Source organism: Lissotriton vulgaris, chromosome 4_1 (genome assembly GCF_964263255.1).
Source record: "Lissotriton vulgaris chromosome 4_1, aLisVul1.2, whole genome shotgun sequence".
NCBI classification, from domain to species: Eukaryota; Metazoa; Chordata; class Amphibia; order Caudata; family Salamandridae; genus Lissotriton; species Lissotriton vulgaris.
Window position 1 is genome coordinate 1,137,755,058 of NC_141691.1, and position 24,897 is coordinate 1,137,779,954.

At 41.2% G+C, this 24,897-nt stretch overlaps 1 protein-coding gene across 1 annotated transcript in view; it reads left to right on the forward strand.

Moving 5' to 3' along the window:
* Nucleotides 1–24,897, forward strand: part of PHLPP1 (PH domain and leucine rich repeat protein phosphatase 1) — a 479,370-nt gene that overhangs the window by 44,105 nt on the left and 410,368 nt on the right. Inside the window, exon 3 of the mRNA XM_086965387.1 lies at nucleotides 13,049–13,215. Within this exon, the coding sequence (XP_086821513.1) occupies nucleotides 13,049–13,215 (167 nt within the window). The remainder of the gene's footprint in view (nucleotides 1–13,048; nucleotides 13,216–24,897) is intronic.

A 24,897-nucleotide genomic window follows, 5' to 3' on the forward strand; every position in this document is an offset into this window, starting at 1 on the left:
CCAAGATATTAGCATTGTCAATGTGAATGTCTTTTAGCCATATTGTCTAGCGGCGCATCTGCTGTTCAGCATGGCTGAAAATTACTGAAAGCCCAAAATCACAGGATGTTGAGCTGATGCAGAGTTTCTTTGCCCCTCATGTTGAGTTTATTGTCCTGCCCCTCCTAACACATTAAAAAACACTGACGTGGCCTGAGCTGGCTGCATCATAGTATGTTTCAGTGACTTTCAGCCATGGTGACCAGCAGATGTGCTGCTTGACAGCATGGCTAAAAACAAGCAAATTGACTAGGCCAGTAGCTCGGGCGTTGCTTAGATCTGTTGACTTTGCCAGTGGTGGTTCAGCGTTGATGTGGTCTTGCTAAACAAATGCGGACGTGATAGTGAGAAACAGTTGAAGAGCTTTGTAGTGAAGTGAGGATATGGTGCAACTGCTGGAGCTACCGACATTGGAACCAAGTTCGAATCTCTGGGTCGGCTGAATAAATTGGGATTCTGGGCAAATCACTTGCGCTTCCCCCTGCCTATGACAATGAATGTGTCATTGTGTAATGTAACTGTTTAGCATTGAAAGTGCTTCAATACCATTGGCTGGAGTTAGCACTATGGCAAGATGGATGGCAGAACAAGTGCTTCAATACCATCTGATTGTGAAAAGAAAAAAGCGTGGATGAGGTTGGTAGTGGGAGACAGGCCATGCAGTCAAGCAGGCGTTGATAAGGGGAATGGTCAAGCAACAACGGGGAAAAAAGAAATCTTAATCGAAGCAAGATCAACGACAAAAACAAATGTCATTGTGCAGTGTAACTGGTGAGCACTTAAAGCGCTCCAATACCATTGGGTTGTATTCGCGATACGGCAAGAGGGACGATGGAGCGAGCATTCCAATACCATTAGATTGTGTAAAAATAAAAGCACTTTTCGTGTTTTAGCAACTTTTCAAGAAATGCATTAATTTATGTACATGCATTTTAGTGTTGGTCCAAGGTGGGCGGCTGGACAGCACACGTACTCCTATGGAATGTTCAAAACAAAGAAAAGAAAATTGCTCCGCAAACTGGGAGCAGTGTAAGGAGACATGGACTTGAACACAAGAAAGGGAATGACACCCGCATAACACGACTAATAGCATCAAAGAAAATGAGAGTGATGCTGAAGTTTACCAATGGTAGGAGATAAGCCCATAGATGGAACACAACATCTCTTCGGGACTGATGAGCTACCAAGTGACCTGGAATTAAAACACTCCAATAAAAAGTATTTCTAGATCCTTGTACTTCTGTTTCAAAAAGCAGTTCTCTTCACTGGAGTCTTGTGTACTTCTGAGGTGTGAAACTTCCACCATCTTTTTTCGATCACCTGAATGATGAGTAGAATTCATTTCGCTGGGATAACAAAATGTTACATGCAGATTACATCCAGATCTCATCAGTTTGTGCCTTTTTCCCTCTGATATGATGCTGGCATAACCCAAACCTTAATGGACTTTTCGTGTTGTATGAGACCACAGAACTGACATGAGCGTTGCTAATGCTCAAACCTGTTGCAGTCAAGGTTGCTTTCTAACTCCGGTGTGAGAAGTCCCCCAAGACCAGTGTTATTTGAGCATGTCTGAGAGATGCTTCTTTTCAGTGGAATGACAAGTCTTCGGTTAAACACATTTACAGCATAGCAGTCACATTCTGCTATTATCACAGTTTGTTTGCTCACCCGGTTTGTGAAGAACTTGAAGTAGAACCCATCTGTACTTGATGAAGAATGCCCGCTGTGTCCTATAGAGAAAGCTCTTGCAGATGACCCGTCAACTGAAGAGGCATTGTATCATTCTACACTGGCCACGTCAGAGTACAAAGAATATCAAATGGCATAGAACGAAAACAAATCTGAGGGTCGCTGAAAGGAGCTGCAGTTACCATTGTAGTGAAGAGCTGCTCTTCGAAAAATTAGAAGGCTCGATCTGAGTCTGGCTTTGTTCCCTTTATGGTAATCTCTCACCCTCAATACAGTGTGTACAAATTTAGTTTCTACGAATTTAGTTTCTAGCAATTAGCAGCTAATGTGAGTTGGTAAAATAAGTTCATGATGCTGTATTTCAATGTATGGAATATTTTTCTTCCATGACGATAAAGATTAAAATGAAAAATTGATGAGCTTGGGCTAAAAGTAGCTGCTGGAGGCTGGGCAGCATTTGCTGACTGGACACCACCTGCATGGAAAGAGAAGGTAGAGTAACATGTTTGCGCTAGCAGGGTTTAATGTTTCGTCCTAGCTGTGGAAACAGTATTTGGCACAGCATCTTTTGAGTGCTTTTTAGACTACTCAAGATAGTTTCGCAGGTAGAAGCAATAGGTAATACTGATCACTTCTGAAAGCTTAGCACTGAAGGATCAAAATGAATTAGTTGATGAATACCCTGTCTTTTGTGCATCCTCTTCGAATCTCGAAGACCCTAAGGCAGAAAAGTGACCTGAAATGTTTGTATATTCTGACACTGCTTTATTTGTGTTCAGCAAAGTCCTGCTATTTGCATGTTATTGAGATGCCACCTACACGCTGTATGCAAATAAATGACAGCAATGTAACAAGAGTTGGGCAATAAACATGTATTTTGTTCAAATTTGGAGAGCTCAGAATAGCTTTGGTAGCAACTTATACCATCACTAGGATCTAGGCTATGAATCGGAGCAGGTTCATGCCCAAATTCTGTTAAATCAATGGTGTGTTGTGTGCGCCAACCTAATATAGCACTCCATCTTAAGAACATGGAAGAGCTGGGTATCTGTGCTGCGTAATGTTTGTGTAGCACCCATTCTGCTATGGTATGGTCTTGTGGCACTTTAGGCAGTAATCACCAGGTCATTCATCCTGTGTAACAAAAGAACTGTGAGATACGCCAGTTGTGGAAATCTGTTTAGAGACTATGCCTATTGAAAAACTAAACCCACACACTACCTTTCACAGTGGAACATGGGACACTATTGTTTACGGAGAACGTGAAGTAGGCCAGTTAACGGTGCACTGTACGTGGAAGTTGTTTACAGCTAGTTTGCTGTTCCAGCAGGAGGGTGGAGTGGATGAGCAGGCACAGATTTGCTGATTACTTGTCTCCCTGTGGAGATCCACGCCCTATCCTCCCTGGGGAAAGCCGGCACACCCAGGGTCATGGAAGAGCTGGCTCGAGAATTAAAAGGCTGCATGGCTTGCGAGACCGTTCTGATTTGCAACAGTGAGAGGGACTGAAGCTTAGCATTTGAGCAGCCCTATCACTGTAGGATTGAAGATATTTTTTTAGATGAATTGTACAATTTTAAAACTGTCCATTTCTAATTTCAAGCCCTTTTGCAGATCTCTTGAAAGAGAATGAGTAGTGCTCACGTGACATGCTACGCATGAAAGAATGGTGTGCACTTTCTACATGAGGTGCTAGTCATGAAGTATCAAGTGGTCAAAGTAAGCTTGGCTCAGAACACGTCTTTTGATTGTTTGATTTCACTGCAACTTAAGAGATTTCAGGTGAAGGATGCACTGTTATTTAAAAACGCTGTTCTTTTGCAGATACTTCCAAGCAGAGATTTCCACATGTTATGAATCACCTGAGATCTGGAAGGTCTTGAAGTAGCTCCAGGTGCCAGCAGGTAGCTCTGTCAAACTGAGTGTTGCTTCCGTTCATGAGACAGAGTCATAATTAGGCAACGCCTCTGTGCACGGGCGCCAGTTCCTCTTTTTAAATGTACTTCAAAGTGGGTCCAAAGTTGTTTGGGTTCAGATTTTAGCACTTTGCAATGATTTTGCTTCTGAAGAAGCCATATTTTAAATCCTATTGTGTGTGCTGAAAATACAATCACAGACCCGCACCCTGTCTGCCTGTGGTGTCTTGACACCAAACATTTCTCCAAGTGTTATGAGAATTACGCCCCTATTTATTGAAAGCAAAACTTCATGAAATCGAACATAAGAAGCGGGGTCAATCCCGACCTAGATCACCCTCATAAGGTAAGTCAAAAGAAGAGTAAAAAAAGAAGCATAGGAAAGGTAAATTAGTCTTTGACATCTAGTCTCACACTAGAGAAAGGTCGGGTTTTCTGCGTTCCAGAGATCTGATACTGACCTTGCCTTCCTCTTCAGATCCGATGTTGAATATGGAGTATAGTTCCTATTCTGGGTTCTGGGGTCATCCATCAGCTCCTCAGTAGGGTGCGTTGTTTAAGGAGGGCTTGCTGCAAATCTTCAAATTCGCCCTGCCTCCCTCTTTCATGCCTTCTGGCCCCATTAAGCTGGTGGGGTCTTCTATTGAACTTACGTTGGTAGGTCTTTGACTCTAGCTGATCCTGAATTAACTCAGCCCGCTCCAACAAGAACCCCTAGCTCTGCCTTTACTGCTGTTCTGCAGGCATTACCAGATGTCCTTCCATTGATCACCTCTGGTGAATCTGGCTTTGGCCTCAAATTCAGACCTATCTTTGGCTAGCGTTCACCCTGTGTTGTGATATATCATTACAAATGAATGCACTTTCAATTGGGGAGGACATCCCCTGTCTTTGTTCTAGCTCCTCTGCCATCTGTACATCTGGAAGATAGATGGTATCTTTAGGTCAGACTCTTCTATACAAGGGCTTCTACCTGTATAGCATAGTGATGAGGGTGCAGATGACTTGCTGGTGCTGGTTTATATTTTGACTTGTAATATGCCAGTGACCTGGATCATTTCCCAGAGTACATCATGGATTCTTCGTTGGGGCCGCAAAAGATTAAAGTGCCTTTTTCACACTTGTGGGTAGGAAGGCATAAGCAGTTTTGGATATGTCACGCCCCACTTTACCCAGAACATAGGACGACTCTCTTGACCGATCTAGCAACCTGGATTTTGTTTGTACATTAGCACTTCTGTTTCCATTTAACAAAGTGGGATAAATTGCTCCAATGTTCCTGAGCTGCCTCCACATTTTAGAGTATTGGGTGGAAATATAGGGGGCAGCGGAGTAAGAGAAAGTTCTGCAGATACCTCCTGATCACTGTGGCATCTTAGTGGAGAGGATACGGGAGACTGTATGGGGTTGTACAAAATAATCCTTTTAGTTGCTCAGTAGAGTGCTGCATTGTGCTAAGCATGTGTTATTAGCACAGTGGGGAGCTTAGATACATCCACTAGTCTCATAGTACTGGAACATTCAGGGACTTGTGAGTGTCCCATATGGCATCAAAGACTGGAACATGTGATCTTGAAACTTTGTATGATGATTTTGCATTATTTCCCAAAGATTATTGGGGACTTGCAAGCCCAAGTAGCTCCGAGAGCTGTGCAGATCGTTTCAATCCAAATACTTTGTATGACTATTCGCCTGCATTGGAACTGTAATAAGGGGAAACGAAAGGCTGTCCAAAGAACTTATTGAGATGCATTGTTCCATGCATCAAGCCATGTTATGCCTTGACCAGAAATATCTTCGTAAAGGCTAAAGTAGTTGCTGCAGGCCAAAGAGCTCCAGCAGTCATTTTTTCCCCTGAAGTTTGCATAATTTTGCAAGACTTAAAAGGAATGAAAGTTAGGTCCTTTATTTAAGTTGGGTTGCAGCATTGGCTAATCTTGCTCTAACTACAAAAAGGATACTTGATCACAGATAAGACAATGTCCATTAGGAGCTGCCAGGGGGTTGATTGGGTCAAGAAGTAAGTTTTGTATCTCCCATTGACTTGAAGGCCAAGATACATTTTTTTACCTACAGCTAGAGTGCTTAAATATTTTGAAATATATTCATATTTACTATTTTAAAAATAAAATTGATTTGATAGAAGATTTTTTGCTTGGAAAGAGCTTAGTTTAAAATGATCGGGACAGGTGATTAGAGTTCTTTATGCCACAGTCAGTCTATGTATTCCTCCTCAGTAATCTGACCGCTTTTTTTTCCATGAAATACCCCCTTAGCAAACAGGTCATGGTGAAAGAGGCTCTGCAGAACAAACTAGTGCTCCTCACGAATTTACAGTGTTTGTGGGGCGGGGAGTGCATCCATACTCCAGATGCTTTTACCTCTTAATTTGACATTTTCATATATAGCTGTAACGTTCTGTTTCGGAAACCTGACCTTGATTATCGGTAGGAGTCGGCGAGGGGGGCACAATGACAATGTATGGGTCTAGGAAAAGCTGGTGTGTATTGAACTCTGCAATGCGTTACGGATGATGAGCTTTGAAATTGGTCACGATCAGGCAGTGAAGAGTGAGAAATACAGTGCAAGTCAAGACTCCAATGGAATCCTGTGTCTCTGGAGAGGAATTGATCAGGTTTTCTTCATTCTTTGATTATTCAAAACCAGCTAATGCTCGTTAGTTACATTCATTCTTCTGTGAAAGAGCTCGTTCGTTCTCAGACTCCTGACTGCCAATATTCATTTAAACACCTAATGATGATTTTATGCGATAGACCACACATTTACCCATTAAGGTATGTTGTCACTGCAAACACCCATGGTGCTAAATTGAAGTTGTGAAAACCAATAAAATATTGTGAAATTAAAGAAGTTGTCGAATGTGTCAGTCTGTTGGGGAAAACAAAGTTCTAGAGCAGACCTGGTTAGATGTCTGATAACATGAAGAGGAATTTTTTGCCACAGTGTGAAAGTTTTGCAACCTTTATGCTAATGGATTACTCCGAGATACAATTAAGTGCATTGAGTAAGGCCCAGATCAATAAGGTTACATCTCCATGATCAGGAAGATTTTTCCTTATCTCCCTTTGGACTCCCGTAAGACTATTGTCCATGCCCTGATCACGTCGCATTTAGATTATGCCAACAGTCTTTATGCTGGCGCCCCCCTTTACCTTATTGAAAGGTTACAAGTTGTGCAAAACGCAGCTGCAAGACTGATCGGAAATATCCCTTTCCACCACTCGGTAGCAGCCTACCGGAAAGAATTGCACTGGCTTCCCATCTCCCGCCGCATCCAGTTCAAAGCTTTGATCCTTACCTTCCGTGCTCTCATCGAACTAGGCCCGGTCTACTTGAGTAAGAGCCTCAAACTATCTTTATCTGTCAGATCGTTGAGATCAAACAGCCTACGTCTCCTGGTGGTACCTAGATTTCGCCGTGTCAGGAGCGGGGGCAGAACGTTTGGAGTTGTTGCTGCCAAGCTTTGGAACAGCCTCCCACTGGATCTTAGGTTCATTGAGTCAGAGCTAGTGTTCCGCCGCAAACTCAAGACCTGGCTGTTTACTACCTCATAAAGCAGCTTTCTTTTCTCTGTTGGTATGTAATCTGTAGCGCCGGGACACCCCCTCTGGGGGTAGCTCTGCGCTCTATAAGCTTCTTAAATAAATAAATAAATAAATTGACCTTCTTGCTCCTCTAGTTCATATTTATTTCTGCACAGTTTCTCTGTGAAACTGAGGGAAAGCTTAAGCTTTCTCTGCAGGGAATGCACAGGACTCTGAAGGTTTCCGTATCCATGACTGGGAGCCAGTGAAGAGAGCCAGCCTGGTGGTTGTGAATTAACGTGCCCGGCACCAGTGGTCAACGAGCTTTGACCTTCTGAACCATTTAGAGTCCTTAATCAGGATATTGTGGGAGACTGGGTTATCCACTGTCATGACATTTATGCAGCCCTCTTTTTTTTGAGGGTGCAGATTTACTTTTTTTACTTTCCACAAAGACATTATTGGGTGGATTTAGTGGTCGACATGTGATTTAGGGAATTTAGTGGTGCCAGGTTAAATTAAAATTCTGGTTTCTAGACAAAGATACCAGTGAACCCGAAGTTGAGTATTGTCTGTTTTACATTTGTATGCTGAAACTGGTGGGTTTTTCGTGTCATGCTCAAACAAATAAAACAAGCATTTGCAATGCAAAAGGTCTCGCATTTACGAGAGTTTGCGCTAACTGCCTTTTATTGATGTGTTATTTTTAAAACTGATAAATAAAAGACATTGTCATTTACAATGCGAATAGCTTAAACTCTTGCAAAAGTGAGACCTATTGCATTGCAAATGCGTTCAGTGCCCCTTCTATAATGTATTTAAAGAGTTCGGAGAGAGCGTGTCCTGCCTGCAACAGCAGGCATGACAAAGCTATTTGAGAAAATAGTGCTCGGATGCTGTAATTAAAGCCCACCAAGTAACAACACATGTAACGGGGTATTGCCATGGGAGGTAACAAAATGAGACAAGGCGGTACTAAGGAGGCACTACTTAGCCTATTTACCAACGAACAGCCACAGTTCACTGCGGACAGTGACACAAGCCAATGAAAATTATGGGTGGAGAGTGGGCGGAGCTTCAAGTCCCTACCTGAATACAGCCTACCTAGCAGAGCAGCTCATGTGCTGCCCAGGCTTGGCCTAAAAACATAGCTTAAACAAATCAGGGGTACATTACCTCTGCAGCCATATCTTTTGCAACTAAAGTACAGACACATTTAAATTGAATCATTGATACCTTTCACCCTGCTTGCTGCTCATTCAGTACACCCACAAAGAGAGGGACTATTCATATTTGCTCGTCCCTTTGGGTATTTGGGTCCCTTTCCAGGTGAATCACATATCTCTGCTCTCTTGTAAAAATAATTCTAGGTTCAACTCGAGTTTTATGAACCACGAAAGTTACTGTGCTGGCTTACGCCACTGTCCTAGGTTTGGTGTAGTCCTACTTTTTTCATCATAGGCTGCCTAGCAGCATCTGTCTTCTTGGGCCATATGCTCTTTAGCATAGGCATGGTTGTAGCCAGAGGGTATCTAATGATTTATAATTATGAACCTAAAGTAAGGGAATTCTTCACAGCTGATGTAAATCTGTACTTCCGCTATGGAATGGAGTGAGATATAATACTCCGTGCACAAACTCAACATGCCCTTTCAATGTTGCACAAATCTGATGAATCTTATTAAACATGTTGCGGTCTGTGATGGGGGTGATCCGGCTTTCTCCTGTGGCCATTGGGGAATTGCTATATTTAGAAGATGTAGACAAAGTGGACAGGGGTAGGTACCACTACAGTAGCAAAAAATTAAAAAATCGAATATGTTAGCAGGTGAGGAAAAAGTGGTAATAAAAATATTGATAAAAAAAATAAACAAAGGCAGAAATTTTGAGAACCACAGGAATATGGAAGAATTGAAACAGTTTTTATTGATAATATTGGTAGTGAGTATATAACGGAAAAGAAACATACTCTTCCAATTCAGACCCTTTAGTTTTACGTTTTTATCCAGAAAGTTGTTATTTTTTTAAACAATGTTTCTTTTTCCACAATAAAACTGTTGCAATACATGAATTATGTGAAATGATACATATTTTCCCAAAGCCACGATGGATTACTGCTAAATATGACAGAGGAAGACAGGTGACTTCAGTGCAGTCAGTATATGCTCTTTATAAGTGATCTACACACCCAATGGTAACTATCGTGTCTCGGTTTTTATACCTCCCATCATCAAATCCATTGATAAATGCACAGCTCCACGCGCTTCTATTTGCTATGAAACCAGGAAACCCCAACAAAACCCTCCACCCCCACTCCCTGCAGTCCGTCTGTTTACATTTAGTGCTTCCGAATATACATATCAACCATGTTTTAGGATCCAACAGCACTTTTTGAACAGCCCTTTCACATGTAACTTACACATACAGTTCTAACTTACTTGTGGTACATAATCATACATTTGCAATTACTTCGTTCAGGGTGGTACAGTAATTTTGCTCATTATTCTTTATTGCGAGCCAGGAGGGGTGGTATTAGAGTCTAAGTCTTGCTCTTTAAGGGCCTCCAACATGACGTCCCACTCCAATGCTATCAGATTTTTATGCAGACCCTTGGCCTTCTTCCTCTGTATGTTCGCACTTTCTGCACTACACAAGCGGATCAGGTCACTGTGCCACACATTTGCTGAGGGGGGGATTCTTGGATTTCCAACGCATGGTAATTGCCCGTGTTGCCAGGGGCAATGACAGGTTCACAAATTTGTATTGTACTTTGTGCTTATAATAAGATTTATGGAGACCCAGGAGACACTCGTCCATAGTATTAGGTATGTTCCTGTGCGTGACTGCCTGCGTGTAGCCTCTAACTGCGCGGGCAAGATCACACCATGTGGGCTAGGTCAGCTCCCTCGCAGGGGCATCTTGGGCAATGGTGTTGGGTCTGTGGGAACATTTTGTCTAATCTGTGTGGGGTAAGATGAGCCCTGTGTAATATCATGGTTTGAATAAACTTGAATTTGGCGTTTCTCAAGGTTTTCCTAGGGTGCTCTATGATTATCTCCCATTCCATATCTTCTAAAGCCTGTCCTATGTCCTCTTTTCATCCAGAAAGTTATGATGTTGTCTCCGACACCATCTCTTGGACTGTTTGATCCCTGCTCATTGCTTTCAGGTTTTAACGTTGTGATTGATCTTATAATTAAGTACTTGAAAATATTATTGTACTAAAATCTTTTCCTTACTTTTTCACTGCGGGAAAGAGCATTGAACACAAGTGCTTTCCTGCATTAAAGATGAAGCATTTGCTAGGAAATTGTATTTGCTAGAACCATTGTAACTCTCTATTGCCCCCATCTAGAAACACCATTATTCCACTTTTAGCTGTATACCCTTCACCACGGAGTGTTTACTAGCTTGTCCATAGTCACCATACTCTTGGCATCCATTCAGACTCCTGCACAACCATGCTCGTGGTCTCACCTGCCTTCAATCTTACATTACGACCTGTACAGCATGTTGCATCCTGCTCCCATTCATACATTTCCTACTGCTATTTGTTGATCATTTTTGCTCATTCATTTTCAGTGAGAATATTTCTTAAGAACTCGTATTTGTTGAAAGCCACTTCACAGAATACCCCCGTCAATTTGTTGAGCTCGGTGTGGCCTACATGTGGTTCCAACTTAAAAGCCAAGCCTCTAGCTTCCCTGCACCCCGCCTTCCTTGGTCACATGCCACTATTTGCTTTCTGTTGTGCATAAGCAGTAATCATTGCATAGTTTGAATTGACATTACTGGAATGCATGCGGTTGCTTGGTTTAGTACAGTCCAGTTCTTTAAATGGGCCGGTACTGTCTGGTACTGATTTACCTGCACCTCATTTTGAGAGGGAGAGTACCTGTACTTCTCAGCAGAGGTGCAATACTTTTAATTGGAAAGTGTCAGAACTTCTCAGAAACAAGCAGGTACTCTGGTATAGGGTACTTACACGTCCTCATTTTTCATTTCAAGCACTGCTGCAGTCTGACGTCATGTCCATGGAGTGGAACTCATAATGGCTTCTTAAAAAAGCTGTTCTTACAAGAGAATAAAGCACACAAATTGCCTAAACCACACTTACATAAACGAAAAGACGTTTTTAGGTTAGAAAAATATTTATTACATTCCAACCAGGCATGCTTATTCAATGCCAATTATATTGACTTTTAACGTATCTTTTTTTAACATTAATAGGCAGAAATGAAACGGACTGTGCATTCAATATTTACATCACTGTACAATTGGTTTGATACACATAGAAACAATGTCAAAATAATATATAAAACATCAAACATCCTACAAAGAAATTAATACATAACAAAACACCAATATCATATACATATAGAATCAATGAATGAAACAAATCGAAAGAATGGGGAATATGGTCAACTCAATGACTCGAAATTGATAATGTCTTGACTGGCTAATCCTAGTATTGTTTGTTAATAATGCTCTATTCCACCAAAGCTGCTGACGCGTTTCGAGACCAGGACAAACGTCCCTGGGCTCTCATCAGGGCTTTTATTCTTTGTGTCTGAAAGATGCAAAGAAAAAAGCGTTTTACTATTTTGATTAAATGAAAGCCTCTATTCTAAAGTTGCTACATATACTACTAGTTTGTGCATGGATAGACTCTACATACCAGGCTCTTTTTATGGGGTGGAGAAGGCTTGTAGGACTTGTTGTCAGAGTGCGGGGAACCAAAGGGATCAATCGTTTTCTGTAGGCAGGCGATTTTATCTGAAAAATCAGGGTTTGATTGAATAAGGCTGAGAGTTTACATTGTTGCCTAATGAATAAGTGAATAGGCGGTATAACTCATAACCAACACTGACCTTGTGTCTGCCACCAACCGGCGAGGTGGCTTGTGAAATATGACCATCCGCGTTATTTCCTAGCAAGGGCAAAGTAAGCGCATGTAAGTAAATTTGAAAAAAGGGGAGGGGGTGGGTCCTCATCTACATTAGTGAACACTATGGAGTGACAGCAAGAGCCTACCTTGTAAATGCTTCCTTATTCTTGAATTCAATGTGTTCCCAGCACTCGCGGTCCTGTCAAGTGAAAGGGACGCTTATTGGAAATTCAAACTAAATTCAAGTTTTGTCTCAAAAGTGGCACCTTTAGAGTAGAGAATTACCTTCTCCAAAAGCGCTTTCTCAGCAACTGTGTTTCTCGAGGTCTCAATCAAAATGGCCGTTCGTTTGTGGGCTGGATTTATTTGAATCGAGCCCCAGTGCATTATGGATCTAGTAATTTTTGGTGATAAATAGTCACAGTGAAACAGATTATTGATTAGCTGAACGTCTTTTGAGTTAACTGTTCCTTTTATTTTGTATCCTCCTATGTTGAATAAATGCGTTTTTGTTATTTTGCTTTACAGTCTCCCCTTTCCCCACCATGAGCAGTTTTACATATTTAGTTGGCCTCACCCCTGCTCTGCAATGATAATGGATTGCTAAAAAGAGTAATTGATGCTTGTTGCTGTTGCAACTTCATCGACCGTGTACATAGTGATTTTTAATGTGTGGGATATCTTTTTTAAACTGTAATGTTAATCTACAATTTTGAATGACTTTTGAGTTCTAATAAAAACAAGGTATAAAGTAGACCTACGTTATATAAATAACAGACTTGTACATTTGATACCACATTTTCTAGAGATCTTATGTGGCCCTGGTGTGCAGTTTTAGGAACATTGTAATTGCAAACTTGATTCTTTTCCCCAAAATTGAACATTATACTGTTGTGCATTACTTTGTGGAACAAAGTTTATTTTTCTAATGCTGTGACCTACCATTGAATGTTTTTCCTTTTTTTAAGGTGGCTTCCCAACGTATTAGTTCCGTAGACCTGTCTTGCTGCAGTCTGGAGCACCTGCCCGCCAACCTGTTCTACAGCCAAGATCTCACTCATCTCAACCTGAAGCAGAACTTCCTGCGGCAGAGCACTACCTCTTCACCCAACGGGGAGCTAGGTGAACTGCAAAGGTAAGCTAGACTGCGGCCTTCTGACTCCACATGCTCTTCTGCCGCTTTTCAGAGGATTTGAGTTTATTCTGTGTTTAGGATCTACCCAGTCTGCCAGCTGGCATTCGCTTGCTGAACACTACACCGCATCTAGTATTGTCTTTTTAACTATTTCAGCTTGGCATACTTGGATTTACGGCCCTGTACCTGTGTAGAGAAATGTGAAACTATAAACCCATCAACTCTTGTAGCATTTGGCTAAAAAGCAATGATTGGTTTAAGGTACTTATGTGACAAAGGCAGCTTAATAGACCTGCAATAAATATATGCACAAATTAATTGTACTTCATAGAAATCTAGGGTAGGACAAAGACATGGTTTTAGAACCTCCACCACAAAAGGACCTTCTGTAGGAACCAAAAGATCTTATTATGACTCACAGTGTGTTCCACCAGAATAGTTTATTTTACAAATGTATTTAGAGCTGCAGCTGGTGCTTTGCAGTGCTTTTCAGATTTTCAGGCAATAAAGGTGACATTGTAACTTAAACAGAAGGTTGCAAAAGTATTCATCTAAAGGAGAAATGTGTGAACAACGTCTATCTTAAAGACAACTGCATTTCGGGTTTCGTTTCAATTGAGAGGTTTACAATACCCTCCTTTGTGACAAAATCCGTTCCTGAAGTTTTGCGATGTTTGGAATCACAAATAGCGATTCTTCCTTCAGAGACATCTTCGTTTAAAGCATTGAACTTTGCACTCTGCCCTGCTGGCCAAGTATTGTATTAATTTTTACTTGAACATAAATGTATACTTTCCGTGTCACTCCATTAGTATCTGCTTAAAACCTCAATACAACAGGCAGCTGTTGAAATGTTGGACTAGTTACCCTTTGCAAATGATCTCCCGCCGCGCATCACCACAAGCACACTTTTTTCATTTTAGTAAGTTTTGGTTCATTTTCAGTAACAAAAAGGTTGTTGGCGCCATTATGGAATGCATCTCTTGGACATGCCACTTCGTTTCCCCCTACTGCCCAGTCATGTTGAGGAATTTAATAATTTTTCCTTATTTTCTATAATCATTTCTCTATTTAGTTCCATAATTATCTTTAAGCAGCATGGGATGCTTTAAATTGGGGGTAGTGCTAAGATTTGAGAAGGTGAGGAGCAATGTAAAGCACAACATGTGCCGTAATCGCAACATTTAGTCGAAGTACTGCATTGCTCACAAAAATCGGTGGTGCGTTGGACTATTTTCATGAAGTGCTAAGTCGTCTTTGCCACAGGTAATCATTTACTTTTCATTTAGATCTTTTTCTCCTTGTTGAGTTCTCACGTCAGTTTGTAAGGGCTCTCTATCTGAAACTTTGGAATAATCTCTGTGATTGGTAAATGGCCACTATTGTGTGAAAAATGTGTCCTGTTTGGTGAAGAGGCGTGTTCTCCTGCCCCGACTACTGATGCGCTGTGAAACTGGTATTCTCTTTTATTTTTTTTTATCCTGGCATCACGCTAATTTGGGGAATGCACATAGGCTTCAGGTTACCAACTGTGTGTGAAACTTGCATTCTTATTTTTTTTCGCGCTGTAATCACACTAATCTAGGGTGTGCGCTGAGGCCTAGACCTGTTCCTGACAGTGCGAGGTCCTGGATGTGAGCTTTAATACTGCACCTAAGCTTTCCTTTATAGTCGTGACTACGGTTCATCTTTGGTTGTAATAAAAACAAGCATTGGCATAGCCAGTAAGTCTCGCTTTTGGGACCTTATAAGTATTTTGCCATGCAGCACACTTTTATTCTTTTTTTTTTTTTTTTTTAATTAAACACCTCATGGCGATCACGTACTCGATTTTGTATCAAAAGCAAGCGGTATATGACTTACCAATGTAAACTTGCCACAGTGCTCAAAGGTGCAAGTAATTCAAGATTTCCAAAATTAACAAAAATAATTATAGGGACCTCCACCATCTGGTAGGAGTCTAGAATTAGATATAAGGACCAGTCATTCTAGAGTAGTGAAATATCACCGTACACACGAAAATAAAACCGATGTAGGGGGATCCTAACTTGTTTAAATCTGATGCTTAATTATATTAGACCTCCACCAGCTGGTAAGAGTCTAACCAGAGAGGAACTACGTGTGTATGAATATTAAACCATAATGAATTAAAATGCCCAAGGTACACAACCATGTGAGCAAAGCTCAGGACATAACTGAGTTAGAGCTGAAACGCTTCCACAAGCCAGTTGGAAAGGGTAAATAGTTTGTTCCTACCACACTGGGTCGGGTACTAAGGGATAGAAAAGTTTTCAGTTTAGCTCAAATAAGAGCTGCCTGTTACTCAAAAGCAAATGTGAGGCATACACGAGCATGCTAGATAAATGCTCCTATCTCGGGCCTGACTTGCGAGTGAAAATTCCTTTCTGGTATTGCCACGGGAAAGTTCAGAGGATTTTGACAGATTCATGAGGTAGCCATCAGATGTGGCAGGCTGTATGCACGCCACGGTGCGGCAGCTCAATCAGGCTTCTCCCATTCACATGTGCTGATTGGAATGTAGAGTGCCTCAGTGACAGTGCAAAGGTCAAGGCAGGGAACTCAGTCATGATATTATTTGACTGGTGCTCTGTTTCACGGATTGTGCGAAGCGAACCCAATGCTCCTTATTTAGAAGATACCAATGGCGCCTCAAATTACCCTCAAAGACCTCGCTCCATCTCGGATGGTTTAAGTGCTCTTGAGAGCCTCAAATGTGACAAGAAGATGAAAACAAGTGGTCTTCACTGTCTTCACCGTCTATTCATGGCAGTGACCACTAGATGGCAGTGAATCAAAGGGAAATCCACCACATTAAAAAACAATCAGTCTTCACTTTTCAAGTACCGCACTCGTGCTTGTGGCGTGCCTCTGCTCACTCCCCCAAGGTGGATGCCTCCACAAGCACGAGTGCAGTTCTTGAAAAGTGAAGACCGATGGCTAAAGGCCCTCCTAGAGTAGCGCATGTGCGCTGCCTTGGCGAGACCTAAAAAGTGGTAGTGGCAGTTTGCTATGTGAGTGTGTGCGTATCAAGAGGAGGAGAGGACCAGAAAGCTAGTCAGAGTCCCCGTAGTTTATATGTGTTATCAAAAAAGAGACTAGCTTAAATATGACCAATATTGTTAGGACTCTGATTAGATTTGTCATGGGCACCTCGTTGGTGAGTTCATGAAGCCCTCACCCACCAACCTGGTTGGTGGCATGCTTCATCATCGGGCCCACCCAGTGACACCTAATGTGTCCCAGGAGTGCTGCGACGCCTGATTACAGCAGAGCTGGTATTTTACTGAGAGTGCAGTGTGAGGTGTAAAGTAAAGTGTGAGTTAAAACGGCTTGGCGAGGGTCCTAGTACCCGAGGGTAATAATAACTGGGCCCCCGTCAGCGGTTAAAATAAGGCTTGGGGATTTTTAAGGGAGGCGAGTTACTACCTCCTACATCCATCAGTTGGTCGACATGTTTCAGCCAGTGCCTTAAACTAAATCTGGCTTTCCTCGGGACCTTTTTAAAATAGTGTAGTGCAGGATAAAAAGGGGTGTAATCCAGGCTATGTGTTACACTCACTAAGGTGTTTCTCTAAGTGTGAAAGGGGATTCCCTTCTCATATATGCGCTTAGATTTTGAAGCCAATGCTTCGAGGAGTGAAGCGGTAAGGGGTTGACCAGCTTTTCTGGTCAGAGCCTGCCTTGTACCTGTTGCACCGTCCTCGTACTCCGGTAGGTACTGGGACCATCGCCAAGCCGTTTTAACTCACACTTCACTTTACACCTCACACTGCACTCTCCGTAAAATACCAGCTCCGCTGTAATCAGGCGTCGCAGCACACCCGGGACACATTAGGTGTCACTGGGTGGGCCCGATGATGAAGCATGCCACCAACCAGGTTGGTGGGTGAGGGCTTCATGAACTCACCAACGAGGTGTCCATGACAAATCTAATCAGAGTCCTAACAATATTGGTCATATTTAAGCCAGTTTGCTATGTGACCCATCTGGTGTAAAGGTCTGCTGTTATGTGAAGCCTAGAACCTCTGTCCGTGGGACTAAGCTACTGATCTGGAGTTTCAACCTGTACATAATCAGTCGGTCTTGCCACCAGAAACTCTTTGAGTCTGGTTAACTTTTGTGACCTCTGCCACATTGTCAAGTAGAGTTCTCACTCACGTCTTGTTCTAAAGAAGAGTTCTAAACATTTGTGGCAATATTTGTGGAAAAAGATGCGACTAACTTCTTTTTAAACTGTGCTTTTTATTGATCTATAGCGGAAAATAAAGTGAACCATTGGCATTTCGTCAAAGATGCTGCTTCCCCTCAAATATTACTTAAAATAATTGAGGGCACTGTGGCAAAGTTGCCAAAGAGTTTCATCTCCAAATTTAGGGCAGGGGCTGCTCCATGTTCAGTTTGAATCTGTTTAAGCACCTCAGGAAAAACAGCAATTGAAGGAGTACCTTGAGTAATGCTGTAGAAGGAAGCAAATACAGTTTCCCACATATTACACTCCTCAACTGGGTGAACCATACCAGTGGAAGAGACATAGTGTGCATTCAAATATAACTTTAGGTCCTATGTAGTGAGAACCTGCTTGAAGCTGATTTTTTGAGCAACCCAAAATTCAATCTCATCATGTTTGACTGGGATTTTACCCACAATAGCACTACTGGTAATGGTCTAATTGCATGCACAGCTGACTGCACCTATCCAGCTCGAGGAGCCCTTGCTGGAGCAGTAGTAAATGTACGCATAATGTTACTGCATCAGACGTCAATACAGTCTAACCAGATGGTTTAAGAGTACAAACGTCTCTCGCTGTGCTGAAGCATTTGCATTCATTAAAGGCGTATAGCCTGCTAAGACTGGCAAAGTTGCCCCTTCATTACTGAGAGGGCCCAGTCTTACATTCTGAGGTGTATGTGGGATGGCTCCTTGGAACCACTTGTGATGTTCCTGATAAGTTAATGGTAGTTAAAAAACAAACTTGTGAGGTCTATATGCTGCCGGAACAGCAAACTCATCATATGTGAGAAATGTTTGTGAATCTGCATGAACTGCAGGAAAAGTAACCCCAGGAATTTTGTTTCTCTGCATTTTATGCTTTGTGAGCCTCAAACCCCAAAGGTAACCTCTCCACTGCCATTGGCGAGCCTATATCTATTTAAAGGATTTTTTACTGCTTGTCTGCAGATATTAGCAATAACCACTGCTTGCTCTGCCATATTACTAAATTAAATGGAATTCAAAGAAAGTAAAGACTAAATGGGATTTTACTTTTAAAAGACCAAGCTTGATCAAACTAGAGTGATAAGTAGGTGCGTCCTATTAGAATAAATCCTTATCACCACAAACTTCTCTGTATAAAGGCAATGAAGTAACTTTGGCCACACTAGGGAAACTACTCAGGAGACCCATTAAATAAGTACCAAAGCCAGATCATTGGTAGCGCCATGTTATACGGTTCCTACAAATTTATTAGGACTGTGTAATAATATAAGAAAACTTTACAACATAGACACTGAGTCTACTCATATCATCAGAGAAGGTTTGTTGGGCTATTTCACAGTACCACATCTAAATCTTCAGATTTGTAGATGCTGGATGGTACCCTCAAATATGTCCACTCTTATTCACAAAGAATTTGTGTTAACAGATCTAACCCTTTCGTTTGTCACTTTTACACGCACAAAATTTTACAAAAAAAAGAAGCAACAATATTTTTTCAAATGTTTATTTTGAATGTCGAATCCTTGTAAGTAAAACATTCATTGTGATTATTAAACGGATGAAACCTATTGTTATAAGCGTGATAAGAATGGTGAGCAACACAAACAGTTCAACCTGGTTAATTGTTACTAATGTTACTCCTGTCTATCGCTTAAACTCCTTCTCTATCGAGAGCATGATGGAAATACCCTTCTGCCAGACCCTGTAATGTGTTGGAATGATCTAACCCCATAGCATGGTTTAATGTCTCCTGAAGGCTGTCTCTGCATTAAAGAATGCACCCCGTCTCAGTGCGCAAGATTGCACATCTATCTTCCTTTTAGGATAAATGCCAGGGCCTGTGGGGCTGTATCGCATTCACAGCTGCCTGTAGCATTCATGATAGCGCCAGTGTGAAGTGCCTTTCACTGAATTCAAAGTGGAGGCTGTTTATATAATAAAACACTGGCTTCACTGCATTCTGCTAGAAATTCAGAATAACTTGACTTAGACTGGAGAAAAAACAGTTTCCCCCTCAAACACATAATAAAGCAAGGACAACATGTTCTTGTTTGTGCCCCTAGAACTAACAGTGCAGGCTACAAAACAACATTTACTAAAAATAAATGTATGCATTGCATTCTCTTGTTATTGAAAAACATGTGCAAACTTCCATCTTAAAAAGATGCTAAGTTAAAAAGGAAAACTAAATTGGAGACTAAATATAATCCCTATAACCGCATTCCTTCATAGTAGTGACTACTGTCTGTCTTTGGGTGTAATAAAAAAAAATGACAGCAATTTACTACTGTCCTTTGTGAATCTTTATTGTGACTAGACATTTTTTGAATTTTTTTTATCTGCGCCAGTTGGAGTGTGGCCTGAAGTGTCCCATCCGGAGTAAAGAGCCGCCATTTTGTGAAATCTAGAATCTTGTGCAGACTTCCCGTGTGCATGAGCTGATATCACCATGACCTTGTGACACATGGACTGTGTTTGTGTCTTAGTACTAAAGACAATAGGATCCATCGTTTGGTTGTCCTGATTATAGCATTGCACAGGATGGAGTGTGAGGATGGCTCCACTAGACCGTGGAATTGTAGCCCATGCATTCCTGGGGCTGGAGGATGGAGATCCAGACAAGGAAGACAAGGGGCTGCAGATTAGTTCTTCCTAAGTACTGCCATTTGGTAGATGATAGTGGTGTGCAGTGGGACTTCATTTTCTGCTGTTTAAGGTAAGAAGGCTTCCAACCCAGGTCTGACCTTTAGTCTGTTTTGGATTACTGCTTCAGCAAAGCTGATGACTGCTAGGTAAATAGTACCTAGAGTTCATTGTCCCCATCTTATGGGTCCTTTTCCTTGGATCGCACTGTTTCCCTCGAGATTAGGGTCTCTCCAGAGCACTCAATACAATGTTCATCAATTTATTCAAGAGAGGTAATCAAAGTTCTATGGTATAGTTGATTTCATTCTTTTTATTTGTTTATTTTTTGGTTCATCACATGATCATTCTCATGGTATTTAAGCAAGTTGCCCGGTGGCCCAATGCATCTCGGGCTTTGCCCTTCCTCAGGGGCCGTGTAGTATTCTGAAAAGTAACCAAGTACAGTCTCAAAAGAAATATTCATATACATTTCATATTGTATACAAATTCATTCAGTACAAAACATTTGTGGTCATGCAAAAAGGGGAAAGAGGAGATTACAGTGTAAGTCCTGAAATGTGACACGTTGTTCTTCATGCATATCGGAGAGAAAAAATTAACAGAGTGTCATGCAACAAGTTTCAATGTGATAGATGTGTCTACGACTGTGTTGTCACAAAACCGTGGGGATTAAGATGTGCAAGCCGTGTGTCTGTATTTTTCGTAAATGCGTGCTCAGGATAGTGAACTGACATGCAATAGCTGGTGCGGTAACCGTTCAAACCTGTTGGGGCTGTAAATCAACGTATGTTCAACAGGTAATTAGGAGCCTGTAAAAAGAAAGTAAACCCGGTCAAATGGCGAATCAACGCTGTAGCGTGTTCGCTGTTGTGTGCTGATAAAGTGTCCTGGTCCTCCATTTAAAATGTAATGACTTACCGGGTAGTAATTGTCTTGGGTGTTCCGCGCTCGTCAATTCGAAAGCGTTCGAAGTTCCGACATTGTGCGCACGCTGTGTGCTGTGCTCTAAATGGGTATGCTGGGTCATGTGATGCAGAAAATGTTTCCTGTATTTTGATTGGCTGAAAAATGTTCACGTGAAATAACACACTTTCGATCGGTATAATCGAACGGTTTGGGCAGTCTAAATAAGTTTGATCCAAACAATGTTGGCATTAATGAAGAATAATGTAGAAATGTTCTTGTGTGGACGATGTTTCGCCCAAAATAAACTGTACGAGATAATCACGTGACATCACGATGTTGTCAAGGTGCTAAAGCTTTGTGTATGTAGAAACTGTCAAATGGACAAAAGATAACAAGAGTGCGTGTGAAGTGTGTATTCGTGGTAAAAATAAACGATGGAGTTACTATTTAGATATTACTGTCACAAAACAGGTGATAATTTCTTAAGCACTGTATTTAAAGATCAGTGAACAAATAGAGAAAAAGTAAATAAACTCTGTACATTAACCATTCGTTTACGACCCTAACTAATGAGTTAGTGCAGTTGGTTTATAAATGACAACTGAATTCCAGCCGTTCATTCAATCCTCTTGGCACAGTCGATGAAAGTCGGTGTATCCAATAGAGTTCTCTCTTTAGAAGATGTTGGTCATTGTCTCTTCCTGGCAGTATGGGTACCATTTCAAGAATGCTAAATTTTAACTGACTTGGATTATGTTGATGTTCGTTGAAATGTACTGCGACTGTAGATTTTGCAGATTTTACTCTGATGTTACTTCGATGTTCCGTTAGTCGAGTTTGGATTTTCCTTGACGTTTTACCCACATATGGAAGTCCACATTTCAACATGTAGATCAATTTGGTACTATCACAGGTACCGTTGACTTGTAATTTGATTTTGGTTCCACTCAATGGGTGATTAATTTCATTTCCTTTGATTATTGAGTTGAAATTTCCGCAAATGTGACAGGGGAGAGTACCTTTGTATGTTTCTGGAAATGCGGTGGGTATATGTTTCAACAGTTATTTTAAATTTCTAGTTTTCATATGCAAACCTTGGATTTAATATAAAGATGCCATGGAAATCAACTTCTAGTGCTAGTAATGGCCAATGTTTTAGGATGACTCTTTTGATGTTGTAACTTCTTGTAGAGTATTTGGAGATGAACACTGATCTCCGCTCCTCCCTTGTGCTAGCTGGCGTTAATAGTTGTTGTATGTTCATTGTTTTTATTCTGTCAACGGCGTGTTTCAACGTGGTTTCTGGATATCCTCGATCTTTAAATTTGTTGATGGTATTTTCTTTTTGTTGTTCATACATTTCCTTAGAGGAGGCAATTCGTTTGACTCGTATTAATTGAGAAAATGGAAGGTGATTTTTCAACGAAGGTTGATGAAAGCTCTGGTGATGTAGTAAATTGTTCCTGTCAGTGGGTTTTTGAAATACGGTGGTGTGTAATTTATCCAGGTCCTTGATGACCAACACATCCAAAAATGACCATTGATTTTCATTGTTATTGTATGTAAATTGAATTCGTTCATTGATATTGTTAAGTTCCTGAATGGTTGACAATATTTGAGTAGTGGACCCATTCCAAAGAATGAAGATGTTGTCGATGTATCGTTTGTACAGTATGAGATGATCTTGCCATGTTTGATTGGACAGTATATGTTGTGTTTCAAAATGATGTATGAAAATGTTGGCATGTGCCGGTGCCGCACAATTTCCCATGGAAGTCCTGGTACATTGGGCAAAAAATGCATCTTCCCACTGGAAGTAACTGTGGAATAAGGTGAAGTGCATTAGTTCCATGATTAGTACTTTGAGGTCCTCCTCCTTTTCACAGTGGAGTAGAATGTTCTCCAGTGCGACCAGCCCCAAATCATGAGGGATTGAAGTGTACAATGCTTTCACATCAATGCTGGTTAAAATGATGTTGGATGTGAATGATGTCTTGTGGTCTTCCAGGATATTCAAAAAATGGGTAGTGTCTTTTATGTAAGTGGGAATTTTTTGTACTAGCGGTTGCAGATGTTTATCAATGAACTTTCCAACAGGTTCATGAATAGAATTGACTGTAGAAACGATCGGGCGGAATGGGGAAACTGTAGGATGTTTATGTATTTTCGGAATCATGTAAATGTAGGGTATGGATGGATTTTGTTTGAGATATTCCTTTTCCTTATTGCCAAGGTTTCCTGTATCTATTGCTTTGTTGATAATCGTCGTAAGAATTTTCGTGTATTCCTTCGTGGGGTCTCCCGTCAATTTCATGTATGTATTGACGTCGTTGATGTGTTCACTGACATTTTTGTTATAGAAATCAGTATCCATGATTATAAGGGCGCCTCCCTTATCAGCCTGTCGTATTGTGATGTCCTTATTTTCTGCCAAGTTTTGGATGGCCTGCCTCTCTTTTTGGGTAAAGTTGTTTTTTTTGGTTCTAGGAGCTTTAAAGATCTTGACGATGTCCTGGTTCACAACTTTTTCAAAGGCGTCGAGCACCTTGTGGCTCACAGGAGGTGCGAATCGGCTAGGATTCCTAAGACCCATGAGTTTGTCTGGTTCTGTGTCTTCCTGTGATTGGTCTCTCAACAACGTTGGTAAAAAATGTCTTAAGCGTAAACTTCTCAAGAATTTGTAAACACAGATCTGTGTTTCGAGTATGTTGGAATGGTAAGTCGGGTCAAAGGATGTACCCTTTTGTAAAGTTTGTAGTTGAAAATTGGAGATATTATGACCGGAGATACTGATTACTAAGTTCTGTGACTCCTGGTGTTTTGTGATACACTTTCTGTGGATTGACCTCTTCCTGCTTCTGCTTCTCCCCCTCCTGGTTCTTTTTGGCGTCCATGGCCTCTCTCTAAAAAAGGAGTTGAAGCGGTTGAAGTGGTAGTAGTTTGCTGTCTACTGTGGTCTGATGTTTGAGATTCATCCCGAGATCTTTGGACATTTCTTGAAGTTGTGGGAACTCTCCTGTTTGATTGCGAATCGTCTGATGCTGTTTCATCTGATGATTTGTATTGTGGTTTTTGTTGATGTCGACGGGCGTAAATGTCTGCCCAATTGTAAGCTTCTCCTGTACGGTAATCAGTAGTATCCCTCTTAAACTTCCTGATTTTGCGGTCATTTATGTCTTTGGTGTAAATGTCCATTTGTGTATTGATATCCTTCAGTACTTGATCCCATTCTTCCTTAGATAGCGTGGAGTTCAATTCATCTTTTAATTGTGCTGTTTCTTTGTTCAAATCCTCAATTAGTTTGGCTAATTCTTCAATAATTAACAGTATGAAGTCGAGAGAGCATTTATTGAGTATTGCGAAACATTTTTCTGTAAATTGTGCGTTATTTTTGCACAAGGTAGATTTTAATTATATCCGTAAGCCACGTGGAATTCGCTGTGCTTTATGATATTTTATTAAGGTACTAGCGTGGAGCCTTTGATTGACAATACGTTTAGACATGTATATGAGTTGCTTAATGTTTGCTTGGGTTGAACCTGTACTTGTACTTGTACTTTCATCCTCCTGTATGAGTGAATAAATTCGTTTGGAGTCTTCCTCTGTGAACGCCAGAGTTTCAGCTCTTTGGTCAGTTGAGTGGAACATGTCTTCAAATTGCATGGTCGGTTGGGTGCTGTGTCCTCTGTAGTACAGTTAAGTGAATGATATATCCAAAAGTGGGTAGTAGGATGCGCACACCAGTGTTGAGTATAGTTGAAAGTCTATTTAGGTAGGTGGTGCCAGTGGATAACACCCCCTGTACTTGGGGTTGAACAATACTAAGGATCGCACTGTTTCCCTCGAGATCAGTGTCTCTCCAGAGCACTCAATACAATGTTCATCAATTTATTC